The sequence below is a fragment of the Vanessa atalanta genome, chromosome 17 (genome assembly GCF_905147765.1).
Source record: "Vanessa atalanta chromosome 17, ilVanAtal1.2, whole genome shotgun sequence".
Taxonomy (NCBI): Eukaryota; Metazoa; Arthropoda; class Insecta; order Lepidoptera; family Nymphalidae; genus Vanessa; species Vanessa atalanta.
This window is the reverse complement of record NC_061887.1, coordinates 2,298,658-2,320,380: the sequence shown is the minus strand read 5'-3', so window position 1 is coordinate 2,320,380 and position 21,723 is coordinate 2,298,658. Positions and strand designations below refer to the sequence as shown.

General features: G+C 32.0%; 1 protein-coding gene across 4 annotated transcripts in view; it reads right to left on the bottom strand.

The window, feature by feature from the left end:
• The window catches only part of LOC125070311 (sodium/potassium/calcium exchanger Nckx30C), an 89,434-nt gene that overhangs the window by 61,411 nt on the left and 6,300 nt on the right, over positions 1 to 21,723 (bottom strand). For 2 of the 4 annotated variants that reach the window (XM_047680120.1, XM_047680121.1), the window contains exon 2: positions 8,184 to 8,207. The exons of the other annotated variants lie outside the window; for them this stretch is intronic. In XM_047680120.1, the coding sequence (XP_047536076.1) occupies positions 8,184 to 8,207 (24 nt within the window). The remainder of the gene's footprint in view (positions 1 to 8,183; positions 8,208 to 21,723) is intronic. 4 annotated transcript variants of the gene reach the window in all.

Here is a 21,723-nt window from a genome sequence, read left to right as displayed (position 1 = left end):
TAAGTTTTACTCGATTCATTGGCATCTTCCACATTTATATACGTAAGCTTCATATGTGTATAATAAGAAAAAAAAATACACTTTTGGTCTTAAATTATGTCTCTTAGAAAAAATGTTTTAGAATATGAATGTTTGATGTGCAGAGATGATTTTTTATTTACAAATTTGTAAAATGAAAACTTTTTTCAGACTTTCGTCCAGAAATAACAAATATCAATGGGATTAACTTGTCTGATTACTTCATCGATAAAAACTCCTGCAATCCAATCGTCTATATACACAAAAGATATTTACCCAAAGAACATAATGGAGAAAATCAAAAGGAAACAATGACGGAAACACAAAAGTGTCAACACACCTACAAAATTTACGATGAAAGTTGTACTACTAAAATTGAAGAAAAAGATCTTTTGCTCGAACAAACCATAAAATTTGCCAAAGATATAATTCCATTGACAATACCACCGAGCACTAATACTATATCCAATCCTGTTTACTATAAAGTTAAATCAAGCAAACAGACTAAAAGAAAACATGAGTCTTGTGAACATAAACCAAAGCATACAGATGCTAAACTTAATGAAATAAAATTAAAACGTGAAATTGGAGTCCAACAAGAACGAAAACGAGCCAAAGGAAGAAATGTGGATTCTTCAAGCCGTTCTTCCCAAAATAATACAATAGATGACACCAACGAAAATCATTCGTTATGCTGTTCTTTATCCGAAATATCAGATCAAAAACATTTGAAAGAATCTCATGAAAGAAAATCGAAGAGAAAAGATATTCGAAAAATAATACCTTCAGACACCTTTGAAGCTGTTGCAACCGAATACATTAATACAAATGATTCAAATATTAAAATTCATCTTATGAACGAAAAAGAAAAACAATTGCTGTGTGACAGTATAAGCGCCCCGGTAGCAAAAACAATGAAAGATTTGTTTTTAGATTTAAATGTTCAGTCTGACGTGAGACATGACATATTACATGTACATAAATTGATCGAAACACAATCAAACAAACTCGATAGTGTTTTAGAGAAATTGACACGCATTGAAAATAAAATAGACAACATCACCAAGGATCAGAAAACTGGAAGGGATGACAATTTCAAAACTATGAAAACATCAAAATTAGAAGAAATTGGAAAAGACATTTTGAACGTGAAAGAAAATTTCAGTTCTGAAGAAGAGTTAGCACAGGTTGAATTATTAATGAAAAAAACAGGCAAAACTTCTTCTGTTACCAGCATGGCAACAAAAGATAAAAATGGTACGGAGGATGATTTCTCAAAAGGCGAGAATATTCCGGAGTATTGTAAAGCATCTACGTCACAATTGATTATCAAACCAGAACGTCCGAATAGAATACCTGCGAGATTCTGCTGGACAGATACTATTAAGAAAAATTAAAACAATTGAAGCTCGTGTCCGTTAAGTTTTAGAAGAGATTTTAGTTTATGACATTATTATTATAATATTTAATATTTATTTAAAATATCACAATAAAAATGGATGCTTAAAACAAACAAGTATAAAAATATTAATAATGAAACGCTTTATGCGTTTATTATGCGTAGAATCAATTGTTACTAACCACTAAATTATGTACTTGAAACAAATATAAAGGTAAATATTTGAATTTAGCATCGCGTGCCGTGTTCCCATTTGTCATCCCTCAATATTGTTATTCTAGTCTCGATTCAGAGGCATTCGAGATATGTATCGATTCGGACCGCTTCGATTCGATTACTAATATTGTATTAATGGAAGACAAATGGCTGGTATCTGCTCTGATTGGTATTGACTCTCTGTTTATTTTACAGATGAAATAATAAATACAGCGAGACATATTTCCTCTAAATGCTGCAAGATTTGTAATAAAGTTGTCAATTTTAGCGAGCAGTATGACATTATCACTATGAATGTAAAATGTTTGGAGACAATGACTATGATCCGAATTAATTCAATGTCATAACAATACAGGATCTTTCTCCCCTCGTTCCTTCCATTTCGTTTATTATATTTGACAATACCGAAATTATTGTGGACTGAAACCGCAGTACCAAAAGCTCTTATCAATATTAATGAAGTACAGATTAGCTGATTTGCTTATTTGAGTTCTAGAGGTAGTCAAGTGTCGATAGAATTTTCCTTTCATCATTTTGAAGTATATTATTTTCAATGATTTAATATATGTCTGTCTTTGTATTAACTACGTAGTCCAATGTCTTATTTGCTTTATATCAATTCCTAGATGCGTAACATTTGTATTTTTATTGCCGCGTGAAATTGTGTCAAAAATATTTAAATAACTTGCATACAACCCTTTATTTTTAAGTGTAGCCCCTTGAAGGGTTTAAAAAACGTTAAACCACATAGTCCTTGGGTTTCAAATTTAATTCATACCAAAGGTCATAGCGTGAAAGAGTAACGGATAGACTGAAAGATTAACATGCATATTTATAATATAATGATAGATTGTTAAAATCAAAGTGAGAAGAAATTTCAAAGGAAATCGTGACGTGAGCGTGGCACTGATTTATTCTGAAATATTATGCTTTCGTATTTCGTATGCGATTCCTCGCCGTAATAATTCATATGTTCAATTCATAGTGCTCAGATACGATATTAAATCGAACTTTAGACAAGCTTGCCGAAGTATTGATCAGAGTAACTACTAAAAGCAGATAGATAACGATAAAAATGTTGTTTACATGAAGAAAGATAAGATGTTTTCCTCCACAAAGTGCTTCCATTATATAGCTAAACGTCGTGCTCATAACCCGACACACGTCGAAAATTGAAGTAAAATTGTCCATACATACTATTCAATCAAGATTAATATCAGCAACAACCCACTGATGAGATGCCATGATTCGAAAATTTTTGCCACTGATTGTACTCGTTAAATAGTCTGCCCCTGAGCAGTAGTTAGATAAAAATGTTGATTTATATTGGGCACTGTATAAACTAGTATAAACACAGGCTCTTGAGATTAACTCCAACGTTCCGAAAGTACAGTTTGCAGAATATTGACATTGTAAGATATGGCTAAGACCTCTTAGAATAGCTATTAGGATGGGCAGAAGTGATCATTTAGCTATTGGTGAATACCCCAGGAGTTAGTAGGAGCAAATTATAAAATAATGTCTGAATTATAGATTAATAGGTAATCCTCAGTATGAGGCGAATCAGTATATTAGTTATATTCTGGTCATCTTGTGTTCTTTTTGACCTTATTGTCATTGAATATGGTTTTGATTGATCAACGTATGGAAAGTTTGGATTAGCGAAACGTATTTTTAATATTCCTCCAAGAAATATTTATATGAATTTCCGAAAAAAAAATAACGGGTTGTCTTTCTCTCTCTTCCAAAGTTAAACCACTAAATCGAATTTGATGAATTTGGTTAGAAGCCTGAAAAATATCAAAATCAAAATATACTTTATTCAAGTAGGTTTTATAGGAGCACTTTTGAATCGTCATTTAACAAACTATATTAAGTGAAGCTAATACCGGTTAGGAATGTAGATTCTACCGAGAAGAACCGGCAAGTAAGTAATTACACTTTTTTTCTCAACATTTGCCGATAACTAGTTATGGAATAATATAAGATTTTCGCTTCCTTAACATGTGAATTCTCAATTCTTTAAGAAGAACTATACCCAGACTCATTTCAAGAGACATAACATATCAGCTCCCAAGGTTGGTGGCGCTTTTTAACATTTCTTGATTTCATGATTAATATTTCTTACAGGGCTAATATTAATGGCGTTGGTGACCACTTACAATCAGGTGTCTCATTTTACCTTTTCCTATATCATAAAGAAGTGAAAAAAGGGACCACTATCGTGAAATATCGGAAAGTTAGAGACATATAACATTTAACGCATCTTACATCAATCAAAAATCATCATCATCAAAATGGGGTATCACCGTAAATCTGTTGACTTTGACTTAATAATAGTTACAGTTTAATTCGCATATCCGATTCTGACATTTCATAGTCGTGTTTAGACTATTCCGTAAGAAGAAATTCGAAAATTAAAGCAGAATTCGAGCTCGAAATTATAGTAGATAAACGTATCGAGTGAGATATGAGGTGATTTTTTAAAGAATCGCACTATTGTGGTGACTTTCGAGTTTCTTCTTGCAGAATACCTAGGACCTCGTAGTTAAAACATTATATATGAAAGGGTAATAGAATATTAGAAATAAAATCTAATTAAATTTTTGGTAAAATATTAGATATCACAAAGAAATTTTAGGAAGTGTTCTGATACAATTCAGCATTATAACTGACTCCAGATAATTTCAAAGCAGTTTTTGTTGCTCCGTGCTGACGAAGTTATGGATTAAGGAACTGCTCTACTATTGAACTTGTGGTTTCTCGTCTATATTTAGTACTTTAGAGGCTTAAGTGAATCATTGATTACTTAAGCCTTGCTTTAATGCTCGGAATTGAAAGTCATCCCATTTCTGTTGGAAAATGATTAATTTAGCTTCGGTAATTCTATTCGAAGATTAATTTAATACACGTCGACCTTCAGAAGGCTACTGTGATTGATATTTGTAATCTGATTTCACAGATTTCTCTTGTGAAAACTTTGTTTCGTCGAATCAATTGTTATTTATTTCAATAATCACAACTGGAATTGTGTGAGAGTAATTCGTCACACCTTTTGTTCCTCTGGTATTTTAATCTAGGGTGCAAAAAAAATCTGGGGCGCGGTGCGTTGGGGAGTGTCCTGTCGATGATGGCCAAATCTTGGACCATCGGAAATGGACCATTAAAATTTTGGGAGGGGAGGAGTTCGTTGGAAAATTGCTCGATAGCGCCCTGTCGCGCTTGGTGTACTTTATCCATGTAAGTAACGTATGCTCTGTAATATAGAAGGTTTTCTTTCAGGCAGTACGATTTATTTTTGAATTTGTAGACAAATATCGTCATAACATTTATGTAATTTGCACACAATATTGATAAATGAATTAACGTTCTCCTTAATCATTATGTAGTATACTCAACTTATGATCACAGCATATGGAGAACAGCGTAATAAAAAACGTGATTATGATTAAATCCCTATTAATATATAAATATCATATCATTTTGAAATTCAAAAACGTAAAAAAAAAACTAAATTGGTAGTAATTTAAAAAAACTACATTTTTTTTTCTATACAAAATTTATATTACTTAACGAAATAATATTTTAAAATATGCCATAAATGGTACATTAATTTATAATTGCAAGATTAAGGCAGTGTCATACAAAAGAGATCTGCCAAGCATTCAGCGGATAATATTACAATTATCTCCACCAATCTTAAAAATGTAACTATAAAAATGATGTATTGACAATTTTGTTCTACGGCCTTACTTATGAACATTGATTATCGGGTATTTAGATAAACATTAATGTCACTCTTTCTCTGCTTAGAAAGAAGGAGATAAAACATCGTTAAACTGATCACCCCATAAGCATAATTTTATAAATGAAGCCGTTTGTGAACGTGTCGTTAAATTATACGCTTATCTGTGCACTGTGTCATAAATTATAATCAGTAATATGTGTCAATCATAATCATAGCAGGATGTATGACGTTTTGTAATTTGTTAAAAATAAAGGCGATCATGCTAGATATAAAACCTTATCATTGTGTTATTTTTTTTTTTTAATGTTGAGCCTTGTTCAAGCTGTAAGCAATGAAGATTTAAATTACGTCAAGATTGAAAGCATCATTATAAATATCCACAGTTGACACCGTAGCGATCTAAACGTGTTATTTTGTTTAAAAAGGTACATTAACAATGAACATATTTTACACTATAAGAAAAAAATACTTTCGTAACATTCACTGACATTTATCAATTAAAATATATTTTTTCTTGTTTTTCATGATAATTAATAATATATTTGTATTTAATTACTACACACAATACTGAGAATTTCCATTTTGTATTCGTTTTGTTCGCTTCAGTATAATATTTCGCGTGCTCCATCCGATTATTGTTTTACGATAATCTGTTTCTGTGGTAGCTTTAATCATGATTCAAAAGTGCTTATAATGACTTACTGGAAGTTTGCTTAGATTTTGATGGGATAACTTGTATCTTTTTCGTTTGGATAACTATTAGTCCTAAGGAAACTTTGTTTTGCTTACAATATTTTAAACTTTCTTCATTGACCGATTTGTTATTAGAACATAGTATATATTATAATAAAATACTTTACAAAGACTGGTACCAATATGGGAATACCGCGAGACAGAAATTAAATAAAATATATCAATACCACTGGATACAATATTAGTTATAAACAAACCCTAGATTTACGTACGTATTCCATGCGATTTGCTAATTAATATGTTACATTATGCACTAAAAGCAGTTCTAAATTAATATATATATTATTTATAATACAACATTGTTCCGCTTTAATACTTATATCAACATTAATTTTATTACCAAAATTAAATCGGCATTTTGTCACGAATCCATAATTAATATAATTGGTAAGGAATGCATATTATTCGATACAAGATTATATTGACCATAAAAAAGCGTGGAGTTAATGCTTGTTGACTTCCAGGCAGGAGGCATAAGATACATATATAATTGTATTTAACTAACATGACTGTATTTTTAGATGTTAAAAAGAGTAACTACTGAGTTTCTTGCCGGTTCTTCTCGGTAGAATCTATATTCCGAAACGGTGGTACGATTCAAAAGTGCTTGTAAAAGTCTACTTGAATAAAGTATATTTTGATTTTGATTCAAGATCTCGTCCAGTTCAATGATATCGTTGTGTATATATAAAATAATAATATATATGAAATTAAGGTAAGCGTTGTTTTTTTCGCAGTGAAATCGAAAAATAAAGTCTTTGTAAATACTTAGGGGAATTATGTCACTATTATAGAAGTCATCTATAGCAAAAACGTCGACCGGAAAACTATAATTATTGTTAGTTTAACTCATTAATATAACGTTACATAATTATATACGTAAAGTGTAATTCATATTTATCGGTATATTTAGTATTTTTTTTATAACTAAACATACATTTTTTACTGGCAAAATAGTTTTTAAATAAATTTTAATAAAGTTTTATTAATAAAACTTATTGCTCCGTATGGAATTAAAATAATAATGCCATTGTATTTGATAATATATGAAATTTAACAGTCGGAAATGAATAACTATCGCGTTTCCGGTCGTATTTTCTCGTGCTCATAAAACATTACTTGAATTAAAGTATATTTTGATGTCTTAGATAATGAAATGAACGTACGTCTGAGTAGGTAGTACCCACTGGTCAGATATTCTACCGCCAATCAGCAGTACTCAGTATTGTTGTGTTCCGGTTTGAAGAGTTAGCGAAGAAACCACAGGCACAAGGGACATAACATCTTAGTTCCCAAGGTTGGTGGCGCATTGGTGATGTAAGGAATGGTTGTGATTTCTCACAGCGCCATTGTCTATGGGCGGTGGTAACCACTTACCACCAGGTGGCCCATATTAATTAATTAATATATTTATTTGTACGGAAACCTATACAGCTAAAAATGGTTCTAATAAAAGATTGTTATCGTGTAATTTGTAAGCCCATTTGAGTCTAGACATAAAAATAAATACAAATGTTGATTTAACATGCCTTGCGATTATATATTTTTAATAAAATGAAGTTTACAACCTTGATCATATGAATCATTTCACTAAACAACAAAAAACAAAACTTAAAACTATACAAACTTGGACGTAATCTCGAAACACAGAAACTAATTTACATTTTATATGGAATGTGTTTTTTTATTTGAATTTCTATTATTTTTATGTTGGCAAACTCACAGGATTCACCAAAAAAGTTGGCGGCTATCCAAACTGGCGAGAATATATCGTTATTTATGTTTTAAGTTCAGGACACAGGTTATTTACGATTTAATTTATTATTTTATTAAAGCCAAGATATTACGGTTATAATATTAAAATTCATATAATATATTTAATGTAATGTGTATATTATATACTGTAAGATTTACGCTACGGTGTGATCGGCGGAATGTTACTGGCTCATTGTCATAGTGAAGCTTTGTAATAAAGAAAAAGCGAGAGATCGGAAGATAAATATTAAGAAAAAAAATGTGAAAAATACTAAGAACAAGGCAATCACTCACCAAAGTCTGAGCGGCTGTCTGGTGCTGTAAAAACAGGCTTTAGTCAGTATAGCCAGTAGAGAAGTTAGGAAGTTTATACAGGAGAAGAAGATAAGTTCTCTTTTTGAAAAATAATAGAAATTGTTTTCGTTAATGTACTTGTGTTGAAATGTTTGCGACAATTGTTCTGTGTCATAGCATGATCGATGCGTTCTGTTTGTACTTTAACATAATCTTACAAAGACGGCAGTAAATAATACCCAAAACAAAGATAAGAATTATCAATAACGGAATTTGAAAATGAAAATGTATGAATTCCTAAACTAACATTGCTAACTAATTTACAGATAATATCAAATATACACCCAAAGGTTGGTGATATATTACAATATTGTATATATGTTTATTTTCTTTAAACATATATAGAAATTTAAACTTTTATATCATACTCCACATATTTTGTACGTGAAATTTCAAACCTTTTACATTTTATTTTTTTTCCATCAAAAGCAAGTTTAATTTTTTTTTAATAGAATTTAATTAAGCTAAATAAGCAAATAGGATAAAAAATGCCTTATCACGATTAAATCACTAACGACCTATTTCTCTGGCGTATATGCATAAATTAAGGCCCGTTTCTGCTTCGTTAGATTCATAAAATATCGTCTAAAATTTAAAATTTAAGATTGTTTTTTTCTTAAATTTAGATATGGTAAGTCAAATTTTTAAAATTTTCAAAAAAAGATTTTGTGAAATTCGTCGTTGTCTTGTTTACTTTACTGCCGTCGATATGATTCTTATAGATATTGTTATTATTTATTAATAATGAACATTTACATATACTTTTTTAATTTTGTTAATTATTCAAAAATACTGTTAGAAGCAATCTAAAATAAACGTACATAGATGTTATTACATTTTAGTTCTGAATATTTATTAAATATATATAGAATATAAGAAAATGTATCAACTACTGATTATATTTAAATCTAACTCGTAATAATTAAGGAAAAATTTATTACATATATAAATGTATATTATTGGTAGATTATTTATAAATAAATTATTAGTCGGTATAGCAAAAATATAATAGAGTGTCGTCAATTATAACTCAACCACGAAATCGAAACGATATATCGTATACAAACACACATACCCTTCATAAGCGTGTAATAAATTGACCAGATTAAATGATAATTTTGATAAAGCATTAATTTTAACGGTTTATTTGTAGCCAACATGTGCCTTTGAATGTATTGCTTTAATAACGCCATTTAACTCCCCAGTAAACGAAGTTCCATATTTTTATTTTTTTTAATGGCATTGGGCATTGTTTGGTGGACGAGCATATGGGCCACCTGATGTTAAGTGGTCACCACCGCCCATAGACAAAGGCGCTGTAAGAAATATTAACCATTCCTTACATCACCTATGCGCCACCAATATTATTAATATACTGTAATTTCCCACTGCTGGGCTAAGTCCTCCTCCCCCTTGGAGGAAAAGGTTTCTAGCATATTCCATCACGCTACCTTTGAGGAGAAGGTTTGGAACATATTCCAACACACTGCTCCAATGTGGGTTGGTGGAATACACATGTGGCAGAATTTCGTTGCAATTAGACACATGCAGGTTTCCTCACGATGTTTTCCTTCACCGCCGAGCACGGGATGAATTATAAACACAAATTAAGTACATGAAAATTCAGTGGTGCTTGCCTGAGTTTAAACCCGAAATCATCGGTTAAGATGCACGCGTTCTAACCACTGGGCCATATCGCGTCAATTCAATGTTATTGATTGTCTTTTCTCTTCTTGTGGTTAGAATAATGATAAATTCCTATAAGGATCTAAGAAGAAAAAGTTCTACCCAGGTTAATCTACAGGATAAGTTATAAAAACTATTGTAATATAGATATAAAAATGAAAATTAAATCAAATAAGAATAGCTCCCCAATCTGAACTGTAACGGTAAGTACTTTTAAAACCTAAAACAACACGGATAGAGAATATACAGAACCAACAAAGTGACCGAACCATTACTATCGCTTAGACTCGGTCGGATAATACATACATCCATTCAGTTTCCTGAGCTAGAGATTAATGAGGGCGCGTTCAGCGCCGCGCTTGTTTTCGACATACGTTATATCACCTAGTGATCCATTTAAACCGCTATTTATTGGGCTTTCGGTATTGTTTTTTAAGGTTCCCTACGCAATATTTCTTTTTACTTTAATTGTTAGTATTTAACTGCTTCGAGCGGAAGCGACAGTGATACTATATAGGTACTTATTGTACTCCTCTGATCAGCAGAGCGGTCTGTGCGAAGACCGTATGACACCGGAAGAGAGACTATCAAGGGTTCGCCTCTCGCTACCATATATACGGACGATCTGGGGGGATTGAACTAACTTCTTCTCTGGGGCGAGTGCTACCCGTGTGGCTGTGGAATCCAAAGTGGTCTTGAGCAAATACAAAACCAGTATCTCATCTCCCTTTAGAAGAGCTCGGGAGGAACGGGGGTTGCGTTGTCTCGAAAAGATCCAGTGACTTCTCTGATCCGTGCATAGGGTAAGAATCTCACATAACCGGGATTTCTCGAGGAAACCTTTTGACAAGCTTCTAAGTCTTAAGATCCTTAGGTTCTTGATTCAAAAGTCTAGTCTAACCTAGTCTAGCCTACGGAAAATCCGTCAAAAACTTTCCGTGCAATTGATCCCAATTTATTTGATACAGTACGTTGTCTATCCTTTATCTCACCACTCAGTACATACAATAGATAAATATGTTAGCTATTATAAACTATATATTTCGTTCCAGGAAATGTCTGATAACTCAATAACGAAATACACCCACATTCGACACCATTTTTCTAGATAAAATCAGTTATTGGTCCCCTTATAGCGGTTTGTATTATTAAATTTTGGTAATGATTCGAAACCTTGGTAAAATTAACAGAAAACTATTATACGAAACCGTTCAAGTTAACCTTAATTCTATATTTTATAATATTACTTATTTCTAACTTCGAGCTGCTTAGACAATAGGCCTAAGAATCCTCTCTCCTAAGGATAACATGTGAAGATCATATCATCATGATGTTTCAATGTGAAATATGATCATAGTGGCTGTTATGGTTCAAGATTTATAAATGTATTGTTCTAAAATAAAATACAATTTAATACTAAATATTTAATGAAAAAGTCATAATCCTTTTTTAGAATTACAGTAGTCGCATAATTAAAACACTATATCAACGAACAAAATAAATTCTGCGCACGAGAAACATAAATATAATCCAGAACACTTTAAAATATATACCTATATTCGCGTCGATTTAAGTTGAACTCAAAGCATTTAAATTGAACACTTGTGATTAAATTTATGCGTTCGTGAACTATTGTTGCCATTATTTAAACGCCATTTTGTTTGAGTACACGACCCTCAATACTCAATACGATACTTTTTTTACATATTAAAGCAAAACTTAGTGGTAGGGCTTTGTGCAAGACCATCTGGGTAGGTACCACCCACTCATCAGACTATCTACCGCCAAACAGCAGACTCAGTATTGTTGTGTTCCGGTTTGAAGGGTGAGTGAGCCAGTGTTACTACAGGCACAAGGGACATAAAATCTCAGTTCCCAAGTCTGGTGACGCATTGGCGTCAGGCATGGTTAATATTTTTTATAACGTCATTGTTTTTGACCAGTGAGGACAATTTTCTCGTCCGCCTGGTATGTTATTATAAAAAACCTATGTTAAAATCAAAATATACTTTATTCGAGCAGGCTCATTAAAGCCTTATTGTATCGTCATATTATAGTATTAACTTGGAAAGTTACCAACGATTAATTGCATTAATTATTATATTTCCCAAAAAAAAAGTGAACTATATACTTCATATATTAGTTATATGTTAGGCCTTATCTATTCTGGGCTATGGCTCTATTTTTTACTCCGTAATATTCATTTGAATAACATTTTTTTTTAATCAATATGAATATAAGCGATCCATATTATTTACTTCGATATATCCATATATACTTCGAGAGGTATACTTTATATCTTACAACACGATACAATTAAAAAGATAGATACTGTATTTGAGGAGGTTGATTTATAATCAAACGATGCGATTTGGAGATTTGATGCGGGTAAAACAATTCAACTAGTAATCCAACTAATATTATAAATACAAAATGGAGTTTGTTTATTTGATACGTCATAAGTACTCAATCGTTGTGAGTGTCTATATAGGTTGTAGAAAAGGATACAAGTTACCTAACATCTGGTCGTCTCTTTCATACGTAGGCGAATAACTAGTATAATAGCTAGTATATAGATAACTAGTCTACACTAATATTATAAATGCGAAAGTAACTCTGTCTGTCTGTTTGTCTTTCACAAATAAATCACTAAACGAATTTGATGGAATTTGGTATGAGGCGAGCTTCAGCTCCAAGGAAGGACTTTATATTTATTTGAGTAACACATGACGACCAACCCCTAAGCGAATTCGGGGGCGTTAACTATTGTTAGTGATTAGCGTTATAAATCAGAAATTAAGTCATAGACTTGAAGTTTTTTTTTTATGTGAAAGTTGACTAAGAAAAATAAAGCAATGGAAATTGTTGTTATGAACATATTAACAATATTATATTTGAATGATCTTAAGAAATAACATCTCATTTTCTTCTTTAATTCATATCTCATATTCTTAAATAATATGTTCAAGCTAACGATCATTATTTAAGACAATAGACCACGGGAATTGTTGAAATTAATGAGACTCTTTATCGTTTGTATATACAACGTCTAGACTGGATGAAGATTTCTTTTATTTGTTTCGTATATTTGTTAATATAATAGAATTGTTTGACTAAACACCCGTCAAACAATGTTTACAAGTAAGTTATTATTACATACTATATTTAATTATTAAATATTAATAGTTAAATTATTAATCAGAGGAAGTAATGTCGTTATAAAATTCTGGACTGTGTGTAATTTACTCATAATCAAAATTAGCGTCTGAAGATCGATTTACTCATTAAAGCGCGATCTGCGATTTGATTAATTTTTTTATTTTATCTGTGCTGTATATTTTGCTGTCTTTACCATTAGTCGTCTCACGCACACTAAAATATCTTAAGTCTAACGTGGAGGGGCGCGTCTTCGTGAGTGAATAGATCGTAGTTCTAAATGTAGTTTTTTAACGCGATTTTATTAGTTTGATATGTATTTCTATTTAACGGAAGTGATTCCCACAATTTCTAAAATGTCTGATGAACTTGAAAAATTGGTACGGATATTAAAATGGGTCTTTAATATCCGTACCGACGATACAATTGTTTAAAAACGTTTTCTTAGTATCCTGGCCTAGGTAGGATAACAAAATAAAAATAAAAAGTATGGTGTCTATATTCCGTCTACCTAGAGTTGTTTAATGTTACGTGTTTCTTAGTTTTTTTTTTCCAAAACTTCTATAGTAATACTAGCGAACCGCCTTGCTTCGCACGGGTATAATGCTGATACTAAATATACTACAGAATGTCTTACAACGTTCACTATTTTCAATTATCAGGCAATACAAACTGCGTATAATGTCTCGGCGTTTTAAATCTGTAATATTTTCGAAAATATTCATTTAAAATACATGCTGTAAAGGGCCTATATTATTCTATATTAAATGCAAAACGTATTTAATTAAATAAGGATTAATGCTGTATTGCTTAAAATCGCTTCGAATGTAAGCCATTATTTCTCGTAAAAAGGAAAGGATAAAAAATGGTTATTGTGGGTTATCCCTAAGAGATAGACATATGTATAAAATCTCCGACTTTTTTGAAGACCTTTTTATGTAGTACATTATTTTGATCTATCTTGTAGGGTTCAGCCAGCGTTCGCAATGTAAGCACAAAAAGATGTGTTTATTTACGTCATCACTTCAGAAACCTCTAAAATTATCAGTTTTTCTCTACTATATTGTGCATGTATCATACATATAATCCTTCCTCTTGAATCAATCTATCTATTAAAAAAAACCGCATCAAAATCTATTATGTAATTTTAACGATCTCAGCATACAAATGGACTGACAACGGAAAGAGAATATAACGATAGAAAGAGATAAAATTCTGGCCTACCCTAGACCTATGGCAGGGTTGGGCCCTGACTATCTATAAATCACGAGTACTTGAAGGATTTATTAAGACACATTATGGACACATTTAATTTTTATTTTTAATCGTTGATGTGTGGGTTCTCTTTGGCGCGAATACTAAAAAAGATCAACGATCAAGTCTTACTGCCCTAGGCCCCGCCTGTTCGGCTTACAGGGATATCCAAGCAAGACTGATGCTCACGTCTTCCGAAACAAGGGAGTGCGTACCGCTGGTTTTTTACAAGGTAATCCTTCAAGTGGGGAAACGCGTGAATGCGTTTTTTCAACGAAAAAAAAAGCTAATTTTTAAATGAAACTCAAAATTTTAATTCCTAATTAAACCTTTTAAGCACACTCGGTTCATACTGGGTGACGCCGCGACCGCAGATTAACGGATTTCGTGGATAATTTTAAATTCGCCGCATAAAGAATACAATCAGTACAAAATACTTTAAGCACGCTTAAAGTATTATTCAATAAAACAAATTTTATTAATACTAAAATCGGAGTGTAGGAAATCCGTGGGTAAACGGTTTAATATGTTCATAAGGCAATTGAGACTCGTGGTTAGCACTCATATATACATATATATACAATGCTATGGCTCACTCAAATTTAAAAGCTTTACTCAGTATAGAGGCATTTTACTTGCTTACTGAATGTCGAATAAATATATATATCCCGCTGAGTACCTCTCGTTTCTTTTCTTCATGTTTGAGAGACATTTATTCCAAACCAGTGGTATATTTAATATTTAAAATAATTATTAAAAACTAGTATGAGTATCAAAACCGGATGTAGGCGATCGTTTCATTGAGTTTTGTTATAAACTATTATGTCGTTAGTGTTTTTTTATTTCTAATCTTTAGCGTATAAAAGTTTTCAGTATTTTTGGAAACAAGTTCCTTAACGTAGTAAGAAAAAAGCGTTGCGCTACCAGGCGACCTCTTCCTCTCTTTCTCTATGTGTATCTCTGTGTATGTATGTATATATTATCTCTTTCTATTGTATACGGTTATGTATAATATTGCTAAAATTTATTTTTTGGTTCAGACGCACACGGGTTTTTGATATATAATAATATCGAAAGCGAGATCGTTCAACCTCATTTTTTTTAAATTTATTAATGTTTTCCTTGAATAGATTTTATTATAATTTGAAGTTATCAATTTACAGTATTGATGTTTGACAGTATAATATTTAAGAAGTATTTCGGATCTATACTAGTTCATACTAACGATAAGCTGCAAAATGCCAAGTAAATATTACTGACATTGCGTTAAGGCGTTAATTATATATTGCACGTTTCTGAACTGCACAGGGTAGACATTTGCTTCTAGGTATAGATAGTCTTGAATAGTCAAATTAATAAAATTTACACAACATTACGTATGTTGTTGGAAAGCACTTTCTTTTTTTTTCGCGTGTACTTCGTACATTTTTTATTTCAATTGTTTTATTAATACGTGAATATATTTATCATACTAATGTCTCCGTAAATGTCTATGTAATTGGCGCTGAGCCAAGTACTGTAGTTTCAATAACGCGTACCGAATGTCGAATTTATGCCCATTTGTTCGACTCGAACACATTTTAATAGAGGTCGGACGTGCCTGGCCGGATGAAAATTTTACCGATAATTCGTAGGCAAACCGGACCGGTGTTGAGATAAGCGTGATCATTGATACGGTTATAGTTGTAATGGTTTTCGCAACTGATTCTCGAATTTGTTTTTTTTTTTTTAATTAAAAGTTTCGAATTATTATATACATGAAATTCATTTTTGTCACTTCAACTGTTTAAATTTTAAGAAGGCGACACACTTGAAGGACAGCTTCTAATATAATAATATTATATACTAAGTACTCCGAAACGGACTGCATCTTCTGGTATAAGTTTATGTATAGTGGTTAAGTAGATTTTTTTTCAGTTGGGCATTAAAAATAAGTGTCTCCTCATTGAACAGCATAGATTTTAGTGTTGTAAAACTGTAAGTATTCCTATCTATATTGTTAAATAACATCCCGAAGGTAGTCTCGATATTATCTCCAAGTTTATAAATAGATCAGCCATACATACATATATCATAAGACAAAGTACTATAAAAATAATCAAGATACACTTATCGAGCATATCAATATCAGTTAGCAAGAAAGGTACCATTCAAGTATCACATATTCTCCTGCCAAACAGAAATACTTAGCAATGTTTTGTTTCGGTTTGTAAGGTGAGTGAGCCAAAGCCAGATACAAGAGACATAACATCTTACAGCGGTCGTGGCTACTTGTCCGGCCGCCTTTTTTATATTTCAAACGTCATGTCATTGTAATGGATCTAAATAAAACAAGTTAAAAGCATTCTGTATGGATTTCCGTCCTTATACGATATTTCGAATTATCCGCAAAATCCGCTTATCTGCGGTTGCCGCGCCAACCTATACGGATCGAGATTTTACATAAAATGCGTATATTTAAGAATTACAATTTTGAGTTCAATTTTTAAATAATCTAGTTATATAATCTGTGTTAACAAATCATCACGTGCTCGACGGTGACGGAAAACATCGTGAGGGAACTTGCATGTGTCGGATAAAGAATCAAACCACATTGGAGCTGCGTGGTGGAATGGACAGGTTTTTGTCCAGCAGTGGGACATTTACAGAAATACTAATTACATATTATTTTGGCATAAATGTAAATATCATGTTTCAGTAATTAAGTAACGTAACCTATCTGTGTAAAAACATTTAACATATTTTAAATACGTAACGAAAAACACTTTTGAAGACTCACTAACGATGCGGCTAAGGGCACTGTTTCACTATGCAATATAATGTGGCCTATTTCTGAAAAACCGGCCATGTTCCATATAAAGCGTTGGCTAGATATAATGACTACTTGACGAAGTGTAGGCAGTCTGTTGAAAACATTTTCAAATGCTAATTGTGTGATACAGTGCAAAAAATATAAACACGCTAAAGTTTATATATTGTATAAAATTGTAAGGCAGCTGTTGCTCAACTCGCATTCGTTATCTATCTTCAAAAGATACATATATTCAAATTCAAAAATAGAAACCGTTATATTAAGAAATATATGTAATTAAAAATACAATTTGGATACTTTGTAGAGAATAAATTTGAAATTTTGGACTTTGTACTTCGTAGTAAATAAATTGGAAATACCATCTCGTATAAAAAAAGCTTTCCTTAAAAAGGGATGTAACGTTTAACCAGGCATTTAAAACATATATCCACAAACTCGATATTGGAATAAGGATTCTATTCTCCAAAAAGGCAGCATGGCTTATAGATAAAACTCGCCAAGACTCGAAGATCACGGGTTCAAATTCAAACAAGGTCTACCTTTCATGTGCATCAGTAATTTAAATTCATCTGACGAAGAAAAATATCCCGAATGTTAATATGTCTGTGCATAATGGAACAGCTTTTCTAAAAAAAAATACGTAGACGGATGGGCCTATGGACCACCTGATGGTACGTGGTCACCACCGCCCACAACATTGCCGCTGTAAAAAATAATAAACATTCCTTACATCGCTTGTAGTACCCAGACGGGCTTGCACAAAACCCACCTAGTAAAACAAGCGTGGTGGTTAAGGAGTTTACTGCTAACTTTTATTACACCTATTCCCTAATATTCCTCTACAATATATATAAAGTCGATATTAGTATTAATTTAATACTATATAAAGCAGCTAATGTAATTCCTGCTTGTGTAAACCATTTCGGAGATTGCCAAGCATCGTAATGCATTCAAATCGCTTCGGTTCACAGCTGATTACGCGATGCACACGCTTGTTAGAGCCATTCGTCTAATAATCTGTAATATAGAGATATATCATTATTGCCTTCATTTGAACCGTTTACGTTTTTAATAACGACTCACCAATATTGTTACCGATTTTTTATATTTAAAAACTTAGGTTCTTAAGCCTGTTTGTTTATAATTTTTTTTAGATTTATAAGTTAAGCTTTTTGATTACTGGTCTTATATGTATTGGACATGGTGAAGTTCTCATTGAAGTGTTTCAGATTTTTTTCTATTATATTGGTAGGCGGACGTGCAAAAAGCGTGTGATTTTTGGAAGGTACCCACTCATCAGATATATTTCCGCCAATTAACAATACTTTATGTCATCCGAGTTGAAGGGTGAATGAGCTAGTGTACTACAAGCACAAGGGACATAACATATTAGTTCCCAAGGTTGGTGGCGCATTGTCGATGTAAGGAATGCTTAATATTACTAACAGCGAAAATTTTCGCTTCCTATTTCCTAAAAATGACAGAATTATATTAAATTTCACATTTTAGGTTTTCTTTGGGACATGCTAGAACAAGTTCTGAAAATACAGATGCAATATATTTCCGACATTCTCACAACCCAACTGGATGTCCGACGCAACCAAATATATATCAGGTGCAGGTCGCAGAACTAACAGCTTCACGAGAGTGCTTTCCGAGATACGATACTATAACACTGTCAACTGTCTCCTGGTTACTCATGTGAATTCTTATACAAAAAAAACTCAATAGTTTTTCACTTAACTGAACTGAGTTAAAACTGACTAGTAAACCCATCAGCCACATAAGAATGAGATGCAATATTTTGCCAAATTCAGATTATGCATGACGACTTTAATCTAGAATAGCTTCTAGGGGCTAGATATACGGAAGAATAAACTTATATCGTTAAAACTACATCCTGTTACCAATTTTTATTTAGTTATGCTTCAACTAGATCAATATTAATAAAAATAAATAATATAAATATATTGGACAACATCACATTCATTACTCTGATCCCAATGTAAGTAGCTAAAGCACTTGTGTTATGGAAAATCAGAAGTAACGACGGTACATACACCCAGACCCAAGACAATAAACATAGAAAATTACTGAACATTTTCTACATCGACTCGGCCGGGAATCGAACCCGGGAACTCGGAGTGGCGTACTCATGAAAACCGGTGTAAACACTACTCGACCACGGAGGTCGTCAATGTAAAGAAAAGTGCTGTTCAAGAACGTTAAATTGATTAGAAGTTTTAATTTGTGACAAATATTTACTGCCCCATCTAAAAATGTTCACTTGCGAAATTATACAGTAAATATTTGTCCTTAACTGACCCGTCTCAAATTTCTACCCAATACGGGCAACGAGGAAGATCGTTGTGTATTAAATTGAAACTTTCTTTGAACTCGTTTGATGGCATTAATTAATTGAAATCTCTTAAGAGAAACATTTATGAATACTTGTGACCTTCTGATTACAATTCTACTATATAGAAGGTCGACTAATCGCAGCAAGATAACTTTCTCATCAATTTATCTAAAAGAAATAACAATCGAATAACCTGGTAAAGAAATATCGATAATCAAATCGATATATTTTTCGGTTATCTTGTTGTCGGTGAAAATAAATCTCGTCAATAAAAAAATGGCGTCAGAAACGTAACGCGATACACTCTTAACACGCCCAAATAAGTTTTTATTCAATGAAAATTTTTTTTTTATTCATCGACGAATGTACCGTTTTTGTTCTAAACTTTTCACATTTCTATATTTTTCTATGAAAACTGAACTATTTTTACCGTAACGTGAAAAAAAGTCGTCTTTTATATGTCAAAGCTAACCTAAATTTCGACAGAAGAGAACAAAACGCTTTTCACTACAAATAGCTTAAGGGTAAATATCCAGTAGGGGCATTGTTCGAAAGATACGGTAAGCCAGACTTATCAATTTTGTACTAATACTACTGCTAATATTTTGTAGGTACCACCATATATACTTGGATACCATAAGAGCTTAGTTGCCAAGGTTGGTGGCGCATTGGTAATATGAGAAACTATTAAAATACATATTATATATATATATATATATTTACATTATGAATGTATATGAGCAGATATGAGCACTTACCAACATTGCATCAAATTCATTCACGCTAAATAAATCCTAACCGTAATGATTAAAAATAAGTAATTTTATTTTTTTCAAATCTTCTTAATTTTGTAAATACCGCCGGTGAGTCTCACAACGTAATCACAATTTTACTACATTCACGTAAGTTTTTGCAAGCACTTTTGAATTGATATTTTAAATAAAATTTAAAGCTACCATCACGAACCGGTTCGGGTTATAGACACGACCGAAAAAAAAAAAAAACGACAAAAAGAAGAAAAAAAGGAATATCGACTGTATTCTTTTCTACGAATTGAATTATGTTGTTATGGTATGGCATGGTATGGGATGGTATTGGTATTGCAAATACTGGCTGGGCAAAGGCTGGGCTGCCGATGGTACGTAAGAGATTGCGTCTCGTGTCTTTGTAATTATACTATTATCGTTCAAACTGGACGATACTAGAACGAAGCGTAAGCATAATAAGTAGACGGTACTTAAATTTTAACCTTGTTTTGTTTCTGAATACTTGTAACCATTTTTTTTTTATTAATATATTTACGGCGCCGAGCCTCGTTCGTGAATTCATTAATTTAAGGCTTAACTGAAACTCATCCTAAAGCTTTTTACAGCTTATTACTGAATGTGAGCCCTAAATTTGTTTGTATTACATAATATTACTCGTAATAATACATACTTTGCTTATTATTATAATAAATTTAAATTTTATTTTATAATACAAAAACTTTTTGAAAATATTATTATATGTGAAGTTTAGAAATTTAATATTAAGATTTAATCACGCACGTCTGATATTGACTGGAATCTTACTAAATTGGTTATAAAAGTCAATTCTACATATTATTTAGTATATATTCGTAGCAATAAAACAAACACACTAACAACTACATTAATTTTTTTTTTTTCAAATTAACGAGTATATTTTCTTTTATTACACCTGTTATTAAAAGTTATAAATAACTTTTGCGTAACTTCAGTCAACCATGTTGAATCAGGTTACTGGTACGACCAGAAATATAAAAATTTTAAATTACTTGCGTGTCACGCTAAAAAAGTATCTGTTACGATAAAGTTAACGAATGGATTAAAAAAAATAAAATCCCCGCGGTACGAATTTGTTTTTACGCGATACAGCTACATCTGCCCCTGATATCTCGACTTCGCACGAGGAGGCACAATTATTTCAGATTATTGTTTTTCGATTTATTTATTTTAAAAACAAAGACAAGAAAGTTGGCCACACAAGTTGGTCAGCTTGGCCCATAGACATTGGCTAAGCGAGAATATATCAGTTCTTACACCGTCCAGACGACGCCAACTATGCCGTGCCGCTTGTGGGCAATAGGCTAGTTGACAAAATTTGGAAATTAGTTTAAAACTATAGCTTAGCATCTATTTCACCCCAAAAATATACTATTTTAAGAAAAATAGGTTTTTTATGTTAGTATTTTG